This window comes from Columba livia, chromosome 5 (genome assembly GCF_036013475.1).
Source record: "Columba livia isolate bColLiv1 breed racing homer chromosome 5, bColLiv1.pat.W.v2, whole genome shotgun sequence".
Classification (NCBI taxonomy): domain Eukaryota; kingdom Metazoa; phylum Chordata; class Aves; order Columbiformes; family Columbidae; genus Columba; species Columba livia.
In genome coordinates this window covers 66,638,042-66,648,356 of record NC_088606.1, presented here as the reverse complement: position 1 = coordinate 66,648,356, position 10,315 = coordinate 66,638,042, and the positions used below count along the sequence as shown (strand labels likewise).

The following is a 10,315-nucleotide window of genomic DNA, read 5'->3' as shown; positions in this document are numbered from 1 at the left end:
CTCCTGTGAGGAAAACCAGGGTATTGTTGTTCCAACGGAGTGTTTCCATTATTTACTAGTTACCGCGCGTACAGAAAGTTTGGGGGTTTTTTCTACATGTCATAGTGTTAGATTCTTGGTGTTTGCATCTTTTTCCAGTGCCGCGCAGTGTTTGGATCTCCCACAGCGGTACAAGGTAGAGAAACAAATATTGAGCGTGACCCCTACAAAACAGCTCGAGAAGCAGAAAAATAAGCGTGTCCTCCCTTATAGAATCCTGAACAGCAGCGCAAATCGCTGGAGTGGTTTAAAAACGTTGCCATGTTGAGGATTCCTCGGTGTTAACTGAGGGGAAAATGGGATGTTTGTGGCGTGATGCTTTTTCTTCGCAGGAATTTCATAATCTGTTAAAAGGATCAGTGAAGAAAAAAAAGGATTTAGTGGCATTAGAGCTTCTTCCAGTGCTGTTTGTTGCGTGGTTTTAAGGACAGATAGTTCTCATGGTTGGAGCTTGCGTGGTGTTCGCAGGATCTGTATGTTCTATAGATAAGTGATAGCAGCCCAAGGTTGTAACTCAAGTCTTGGTGATTTTATTCTTCTCAGGGAGTGGTTCTCCCTTAGGTTGTTAAATTAATAATTATTACGTACTGTAGTAAGTACATGGTGGTCGCGGGACTCCCGTGAGCCGTGTGAGGAGGTGACCAGGCATTGACATGTCGCTGTTGGTGTCCCCAAAATTGGTGTATTTAGCAGGAAAAAGGTTATTGCGTTGCTTCGGGCGGCTGTTTCAGCCCATGGCGCGGTGCCCGGAGCTGCCAGATGCAGCGTTCCTGCGGGTGGTGTAACTCTGCATCGCGAGCCACTGAAATGGAGCTTCTGCCAGGGGTTCTCCTCACCCCACCCAAAACTCTGCAGCTTGTGCTAGGTTGGTATGAACAGCGAAGGGGCCGAGTCCACGGAGGAAAAGAAGGAATCGGTTATAACATCTGCGTGTCCTTCCCTTTGGCCACCATCCTTCAGGTCCAGCCTGAAGCTCCATCAGCTCCTCCTGCTTCAGATCCCGACTCTTTGATGTCTATGCTGGGTTAGGGCTTCTCCTACCAAAATAAACCTCATTAAACATCTATGAATTCAACATACAGTTAACAACCTCGCACATCCAACGCAAATATGTAGCTAATCTAGTCCTTTTTTTGTCTGTAGAAACAGCCCACGCTGACGGTCTCTTCGTAGCTGCGCTGTAGGATTCCTGCAGCATTTTTGTGGGCTTTTGCTGTTGAACGGAGGAAACCTTTGGCCACCGTTTCCTTACTGTGACTGCAGAGAGAAAAACAAGCGGTGTGCCAGCCAAGGGAAAAAAAAGAAACACCAAGAGTTGCTGTGCAAGTTATTCCAGTGCTGCAATTTTCTTCCTGTTGTTGTTTAAAGTAATTTCTCATCATTGTTGCGAGGTAAGGTGAAAAATGCAGGCCAAGCTGGAAATGCCATTGATCTGTGACCGTGCAGATAAATGTGTCCTCTGGATGGTGATCCTCATGCAGATTTCAGGAAAGGAAAACAGGTGCATGTTCAGCTATGGCTGGAGTTTAAGTTTCCTGTTCTCAGCTCCTCATTGCAAAATTTTCTAAGCAAATTAATAAATTAATGACTTTTTTTTTTATAGTGAGTGTATTCTCATGTAATAAGTTGCATGCAGTAACACACAAGCATCTTACTCGTGCATCCCTCTGCTTTTATTTAGGGTTTAAACAGATAAAATCTTAAAGATATTTATAAGATCATGTGCTGAGCTGACTGATAACCAACTGCTGTAATACATCAACAATCTGATTTAATTTGTGAGCGATTTAGGGTTTACTTTATGCTTAATGAATGAACTGGATGTTGTGCTGTGGGAACAGAAACAAATCCAGGATACCTTTTAAGATAATGCTGCTAGTTGCAGGTATTTCATACTGACATCAAGTATCGTTGATTTAACTGCAAGTGGGGATGTGTGACAGGCTTGGCCACATTACACTTCAGGAAGAAAGTGTTTGAGGGTGATGAGCGTTTAATTGCAGCCCAGCACATCCCATTTTCTTCTTCCATTGCCCTGCCCGCCCAAGAAACTGAGGACACTGGTCAGGGTGACTCTGGGGCCTATGGAAACCTGGGTTCTGTGTGTAGATGGGAAGCACAGTGGACACCAGGCGCAGGTTTAGCTGCTGGGATAGAAATTAAGCATAGGATGCTTGGCACGGGGGAGGCCAAACCTTGAATGCTGGGGTCAGTTTTGCACCCCTCATGCCAACCAAGCCCTTGAGGTGCTGAGTTGAGAGAAGGGAATGGAGCTGGTGAGGGGCTGGAGCACAAGTGTGATGGGAGCGGCTGAGGGACCTGGGGGTTCAGCTGGAGAACAGGAGCTGAGGGGAGACAGGGACCAAAAGAAACGGCCTCAAGTTGCGCCAGGGGAGGTTGAGGTTGGATCTGGGGAACAATTTCTTCCCCAAAGGGCTGTGGGGCATTGGAACAGGCTGCCCAGGGCAGCGCTGGAGTCACCATCCCTGGAGGGCTGGACAGACGGACATGAGGTTCTCAGGGACATGGGCTGTAGGAAACAATTACCTTGCAAATATAATAGATCCAGGCAGGATCTCTCAGCAAAGCATAGTTTAATAATGATTTTGCAAGATGGGGTATTCTACCTAAAGGTATGCACGCATAATAGGGCAAAAAGCCCCCGCGTATATCCCCCTGAATCCCGGCCACAAATTCCCTCCCCTGTTCCCCATTGGCTGGTACTTCAGGGTTTACAGACTACCCGATGCCTGCCTCAGTTTACATATTTCATTCATCTAATCCAAACAATGCCATTCGCCTTATTGATCTATTTAAAATATGGGTTCCTGGCTCTTTGGCTACCATTCCCCCTATATTAATTTGTAAATACGAGTATCAGTATGCATCCTGGGATTAGTTTGAAGAGACTTTGGTTTACATTAAGGATTCATAGGCAAATGGTACCTGGGGTGTATTAGAAGGGGGTGGTCAGTAGGTCAGAGAGGTTCTCCTGCCCCTCTGCTCTGCCCTGGGGAGACCACACCTGGAATATTGTGTCCAGTTCTGGAGAAGGAACTGTTGAGAGAGTCCAGCGCAGCCACAAAGATGATGGAATGGAGCATCTCCAGTGTGAGGAAAGGCTGAGGGAGCTGGGGCTCTGGAGCTGGACAAGAGGAGACTGAGGGGTGACCTCATTAATGGTTATAAATATATAAAGGGGGAGTGTCAGGAGGATGGAGCCAGGCTCTTCTCGGTGACAGCCAGTGACAGGACAAGGGGTAATGGGTTCAAACTGGAACACAGGAGGTTCCATTTAAATTTGAGAAGCAACTTGTTGGGGGTGAGGGTGGCAGAGCCTGGCCCAGGCTGCCCAGGGGGTTGTGGAGTCTCCTTCTGTGCAGACATTCCAACCCGCCTGGACACCTTCCTGTGTAACCTCATCTGGGTGTTCCTGCTCCATGGGGGGATTGTACTGGATGAGCTTTCCAGGTCCCTTCAGCCCCTGACATCCTGTGATTCATAGTCTGTTGTCTCTCGGTCCTGCTGCCCCGCTGGGGTCAGGCACCAGGTCCTCAGTTTTGTATAAACAAACATTCCTTCATTAGACATTCCTTACGTGGGTGAGCACTAGATTTAGGTTGTTGGTTGGACTCGATGCTCTTGAGGGTCTTTTCCAACTAAAATGATTCGATGACTCCATGACTGCGCAACAGGGACAAGTGCCCGTCCCGCAGCATCCCCGGGGGTGCCGGGCGCGTCCCCGCTGCCCTGCCCGGGACCGGCCGGAGCCAACGCGGCTGCTCCGCCTCCGGGGGGGCGGCCCAGCCGCTGGAGGCACCGCCGGCGCCGCAGCCCCCCCGCGGCAGACAGTGCGGGGCTGGTGGCAGCGGCTGCTCCGGGCAGGTGAGGGGTGGGGGGAGCGGAGGGACCCCGGTGCCCGTCGGGGCGCAGGGAGGTCCGGACGGGAAGGAACGGGGGGCAGCCCCTCGTCTCACCGGGAGCTGAGGAGAAACGGTGACCGGGGTCCCAGGTGGGGGCGAGCCGCCAGAAGGGCAGATCCTCGGCTGGGGTGGGCGGTCAGGGCTTTTCCGAGGAATTGAGAGCGAGGGGGAAAGGTTTGGGGTGAAATCTGTATTTATAGGGTGTTAACGGCGGCGTGGGGAGCGGATCGGTTTTCATACGTTCCCGGGCTGTCCCCGGGCCTGAGTCACGGCGGCTCCGCAGTGCGCTAAGCGGGGCGGGGGCTGCGCAGCCCGGGGGTGACCGGTCAGGGGATGGGGGGAACCGGGACCCCCTGCGGGGAAACCCCCCGGAGCGGGGGCTGGAGCCGGGGGGGGTTGCGGATACCGCTTGCAGCTCACTTTAAAGAAGCTTTTTGCAAGTGCCAGGGGGCTGCCGGCTGCGGGATGCGAAGTGGCGCAACCCTGAGCGGCTGCTGAAAATGCCCCGGTCCCCACGGGAACGGGGCTCCTGGTCCCAGTTTCCCTTCTCTTGCCTCTTTTTTATGTTGTGATGAAAAGTAGCAGCCTGGTTTTGTGCGTGTGCCCTCCCAGATGGGACTGCAGAGAAACCGTGTTGCACAACCAAGGCTATGAGCCCCTCTTGCTGTTGCAGCTTCCTGTTATTTCTTATTGTTGAGGTTGGTCTGACTGTTGAAGCAGCAATTTAGAAAATCCAGTTTAGGAATTTTTCTGCTGTTTCTTCTAAGCCATACTGTGAATTTCTGCCCACATATATAAGCTAAAATTTTACTGTTGTCTCATCTCTTTTGTCGTTCAGGAGAACAGACAAAATGAATCATTTTCACGAAAATAGACTGGTTGAATTAGCACCGTCAAAGCTGCTATGATTTTTATTAATCTGCTTTATATTTATTCCGATTGTGACTTGGTTTTGTTAAAAGGCAAAACTGTTTGGCTCTGCTGACGCTGTTGTGTGACTGAGGGCTCCTGGAAGATGGAGAAATAACCAGGGAGGCTCTTGTTGCTGCCCAGAAAGGCTCTGGCTTTAACCACAAGACCAACAGCACCCCTGCAGATTCACGTCACTGTGGGATGAGCCTCTGGTCTTGAAAGGCTTCTCCAAAACAAGTTGTTTACCCCAGAAAATCATCTCTTTCTGCACATTAGGGTTTTGTTTTTCTTAGTTTTCCTGTTCAACAGTAGAATGTACAGCAAGGAAAAAAAAATGTGTTTGAGAGTTTGTTTGTTTAATTAACTTATAGTTGAGAAAGATTTCAATGTTTTTTTTACTATGAAAGTGTCCTTTCAAGTCCATGGTCAGTCTTCTGGGAGGAAAACTCCTCCATACCAACATAAAGGTCTGCCAGGCCAAATAGACTCTTAGCTGCACATAGAAATAGCTTCAAGCAGCATTACCAGGCTCAAGAGCAGCAATGTGACCGTTCACTGCAGCCTTATCGTGGGTGAAACTTGTTATCTGAATGCCTTTAATTCTTTGGGACTTTAAATCCATCTTGGGTTCTGAAGGCAAACATGAAATCATGCTCTTCTAGCACTTACAGTGCTTCCATCCCTCTCCCTCCCCTGGATGTGCTTGGTACCTGCTCTGAGCAGCCTCCTCTTTGAAATAGCAGAGATTTTTTTAATAGTAGGTATTACTGTTTCTAGTTCAGACTCTGTGTCTAATAATTTTTGCTTTGGAGTTGCCTATGTTAAAAAAAATCCTGACTTTCCTGTCTCTTTCACTTGGGGGGTTATTGCATGTGTCTGTCCTTAGTGAGAGGGAGAAATCTGGGGAAAAGAGGCAAAAGTGCAGATAAATCTCATGAGAGAGAAGAAAGGAGCACAGTCTGGCTCCAGGGTTACTGGGGAATTGCTGGGAATAAAAGGTATTTGAGACCTAAATAGGGAGACCTGTTGAATGAGAGAAGAAAGGAGCCTCATCCACAGCCCGTCGGGGCTCAGATCTCAGTTTTCAGAATAAAAATCCTCTCTAGGAACGAGCCAAGTTACTTTCATCTCTTCTTTCGGTGGGTTTCCTGACCAATGCCCTCAGTTCCATGCTGAAACAAAGCTCGAAACCTCAGTTCCTCACCATGTACTTTGCTGGTTTCATGTGGCTTCTAAAGAAACGTGTGTTTATGCCTCCAGAATAGGGAAGAAACATGTTCAAGATGAACTGTGTCCTGTTAACCGCCTGCATCGTTCTGGGGGTGTTTTGTAGTTCTGGTGAGTATAAGGGAGGTATTTTCCTGACGGAGTGTTATGGGAGGGGCTGGGAAATAATGGGAAAAAAGCCAGAGAAGGAAAAATAACGGAAAAGGCCTAGATTATTTAATATCCTTTTAAAGAAGAAAGAATTGGGTGCAGAATATGGTGCTGCTTTATATGGCAACAGACTGTTCTGGTTTGCTGCTGGAAGGTTGGATTCCTGGTGTGGAAACTGGGAACGGGGTGTATGGCACAAGAGAGAAGTGAGGTAAAATAAAAATAGAATAGAATAGGATAGGATAGGATAGGATAGGATAGGATAGGATAGGATAGGATAGGATAGAATAGGATAGAATAGGATAGGATAGGATAGGATAGGATAGGATAGGACAGGATAGAATAGAATAGAATAGAATAGAATAGAATAGAATAGAATAGAATAGAATAGAATAGAATAGAATAGAATAGAATAGAATTCTGCTAAAAGTGTCTCTTCTTGTCTGTCCTTATGGAAAAGGCAATATTTGAGACTACACGGAAGAAGCAAACATTTAATAATCTGTTATTCTGCAGGGACATAAAAGTGTTTTTAAAAACAAAGTTAAGTATATGCTTCAAAATCTTCCTTTCAAAATTGCCAGTTTTCATTTGGACACTGACAAAAGCTTGTAAATTTTAGCTTGTTTCTTACAACCAGGCCTGTGTTTTGTGACAGTTACATGCAGATTGTACTTTATTATTCAGTAAAGACAAACCCCTGTTCTTTTAGGTTATACCCTAAGGTGTTACCACTGCGAGAACAGCCCTTCCTTGTGCAAGACCAATAGCACTTGCTTAGCAAATGAAGATACTTGCTTGCAGATGAAATTTGGTATGTATTCTCTCCTACAGACCTAAAATAAACACGGTTCTATCAGTTTTCATTGCCTGTACACTTCTAATCTGGCCTTAGGATGCATTTCTTGGCCTCGCTCAAAAGAAGGTTGCCAGTATTTTTAAAGGTCATGCTTATATTAACTTGAGATATTTTGGCTTCCAAGCAGCTGATAATGATTTAGATAGATGATTTATACTTGTAGAAGCATATACACAGATACCTGCATATCCAGATTTAAAAAAACCAAACCAAACCAAAAAGCCAACAACCCCCTCAACTAAGGGAGCTGGAAACAAATAGGAGACAACAACTTCAAAATACAAAACATTTGCCTTGAACTTGTTACACTTTAAAACCATATAAAGCATACGTAACACACAAATGTGCGGATGAAGACTCAATCATTTATGAACTGACAGTATTACAATAAATTATCTTTTCCGGAGGGTGAAGTCACCTGCATCTCAGGAAGATGATCAAGGATATTCAGGGTATGGAGTTACTGTTCTGATTGTTAAATAACATTTAAGTAACTTTTATTAATACTACGAGTGGCAAGAGTTTCACTGGAAAAATAAGAAGTACCAAGTCAACTGGAATAATCTTGGCTCTAGAAAGACTCTTGGGTTGGCTTTGGAACCAGGTTGGGATGGGGCTGCTCTGTTCCCCAGGATGGTCCCAGCTGAAGCTCCTGAGCTGGTGTGGGGGCAGAAAAGCTGCCAGGACGTGGCTCTGGGCCGTTTGTATCCCAAGTAATCTCCTTTTTTGCTGTTTCCCTTGAGCCTAAACCTTCCTGAGCACAAAGTGTAGCTTTTCCAGCCTACGGCGGTTGTCCATCGTCAGCATTGGGTCCTTGGGGTGTCAAGGGAAGATGGAAGACAAGGTGTTTGGTGGCCAAGGGGGATCAGTTACAACAGGGAGGGCTCTTCTTCCTCTTCACATTCTGTTTTCTGTGTGTTGCTTCTGGAAATGAGGCCAAATCCGATGGGACGAACTGGGTGCTGATACTGTCCATCTCCATCACGAGCTCCAGGGTAGTTATCGCTCCAGCTCCACCCTGTGTCTCCCAATGGGGACTGAACTGGAAGCACTGGTCAGCTTGAGCTGGAAATCTTACCATATGGCTAAGAGCTCCAAGAAAGTGGTTTGGAGGCAGAACCATGGCTTCCTATTGCTGTTTGCGCCACCAAATTCGTGCTGAAGGCAAATTTAGAAACTTCTAAACACTTGAAATTAAAAAAGCAAGTATGCGGCAGCCTAGGCAGTGAGTCTCCATGCCAAAAATGGTATTACTTTCAATATTCCCTTAATCTGTTTAATTTTTCTTGTAGGTAAATTGAGAACTTCCTCCTGCTGGAAGGCATCCCAGTGCAGTATGAATGAAATTGCTGAATTCTTCCAGCTGGATAACTTTGATTTCTTCTGCTGCCAACACGACTTGTGCAACGAGGGAGCGATTACTGGCCTTAACAAAGCCGCCTTCAGTATTGCCTCTGTAATGACCGTATTGTGGGTGCTTCTGTAATCATCCTGATTTGTATGCCGTACTTTCGAGCTGAAATGATACAAAATTGTTAACTCCTTTCTGCATCATACTTCTCGCATTTTGAGTTCCTAACTGTGGGCTGAAATATCACCTTTTAGTTTCAAATTTTGTTTCCTGTTAAATCACTGTCTCCATTCACGGGGAGGAGATGTGTATTGTTACCAGTTACAAGGAATTCGGGTATTTTAGCCTGCTATATTCAAGGGGAAATTAACTTCTTACGAAGTAGCGTTGTCTTGTGGAGAACCTGGGCAAACTTCAGTGGGTGATGTGAAAGGGAAGGAATACTATAGGTGTTATGCTGGAAAACTGCAGATTTTTTTACCATCCCATAAACCATACTTGGTTTTGGTTGGGATTTCTGTGGGGTTGTTTTTTGGTTGGTTGGGTTTTTTTGTTGCTTCTTGTCATACCCCAAGGGGTGGATTTGCCCTCAACACAAGAAGTGTGGGATCATAAGTATAAACTCGCTGCAGTCTTCATTATGAGCATGGAAGTATTTTCTTTCAAGCGCTGTAGAGTCTTTGTTCCCATTGCTGTAAGAAATCTCTTTTCTTTTTACAAGCCAACGCTAGAACATTGCAAGTACTGTTACTTTGAGAGAAAACATCTCCATTTCTAAAACCAAAACAACTCTACATAAGTGAGGAACACTTTTCTCTCTTTTTATGTGTCTGTGAGCATGCAGACAACACATATTAGCTTCTTTTGCAAGCTCTTTTATTTTCCCCCTTACACTTGATCCATGTCTAAGCATGGATAGTTTTAGTTTTAACTTAGTTTTAACTAAGCACGTGCTTTGCACAGAGTATTTGTTGGTATACTGAAAACTGTTTATAAAATGCTAAGGAGGTGCAATGGCACATCTAGTTTATTTTCCCACGTAGTTGGCTTTTGGGTTTTGTTATGAACGGTGATACGTAAACTTAAACCTTCAAACTTCCACCTAAGAGTATTAAACAAAACCTTGCAGAACTTTATCTTTTGACTTTTACGCAATTCTATAAATGCCAATACAAAATATATTTATATAGCATGAATAAAAACTGCTCGGTTTGTATGCCTAAGAGAGCTGGAGCCGAAATATTCTGTACCTTGCTCTGCCTCAGTGGTGGACACAGACCTTGGATATTTCTCCAGGGACCTTCTCAATCAGGTACAATGGCAAATTCTCCTTTTTCTCTTCTGGAGCTCTTGGCATGGCCCTGCAAGAGTCCCAGTCCATTGCCAATGGCACATTCTCTTTCTGAGCACCCTCACTTGTGCTCTGTGGGGTGTCAGTGACATCAGTTCACCCAGTCGTAACGAGGGTGTTACTTGGAATCCATGATGTATTCTGCAATGTATCTTTTGGTTAAGCTTATCGTAGCTATGAAAGCATCCTGGGATCAATCCAATCGCTCAAAATATGGAAGTTGTGTTGTCTTTGATTAATAAAAATTGTCAAAAAAGAAAATAGGGAGAGTGTGGTTATTTATTGACATGCTATTTAGAGCTGGATAAACTTTAGTTGTTTCTGTGTCTTCCCATCCAGAGACTCTCAATAGGTGCAAGCTGGTGCCTCTCACCTCTCTGGAGATGGGTGCTACATGTAGTCAGTTGGTTTTGACAGGACAAGGGGCGATGGTTTTAAACTAAAAAGGGTGGATTCAATCTAGATATAAGGAAGAAATCTTTTACACTGAGGGTGGTGAGAGC

At 45.6% G+C, this 10,315-nt stretch overlaps 1 protein-coding gene across 3 annotated transcripts; it reads left to right on the top strand.

Moving 5' to 3' along the window:
• Window positions 1–3,768: 3,768 nt before the first annotated feature.
• On the top strand, window positions 3,769–10,073 carry CD59 (CD59 molecule (CD59 blood group)). Of its 3 annotated transcripts, none has more exons than XM_065065567.1 (4): window positions 3,769–3,924; window positions 6,135–6,212; window positions 6,964–7,065; window positions 8,403–10,073. In XM_065065567.1, exons 2-4 carry the CDS (start codon window positions 6,149–6,151, stop codon window positions 8,594–8,596), a joined length of 360 nt encoding a protein of 119 aa, XP_064921639.1. In that variant the 5' UTR covers window positions 3,769–3,924; window positions 6,135–6,148; the 3' UTR covers window positions 8,597–10,073. The 3 variants fall into 3 exon arrangements, with proteins under 3 accessions (XP_064921639.1, XP_064921640.1, XP_064921641.1); XM_065065568.1 differs by lacking the exon at window positions 3,769–3,924 and adding an exon at window positions 3,941–4,051; XM_065065569.1 differs by lacking the exon at window positions 3,769–3,924 and adding an exon at window positions 4,014–4,035.
• Window positions 10,074–10,315: the final 242 nt, after the last annotated feature.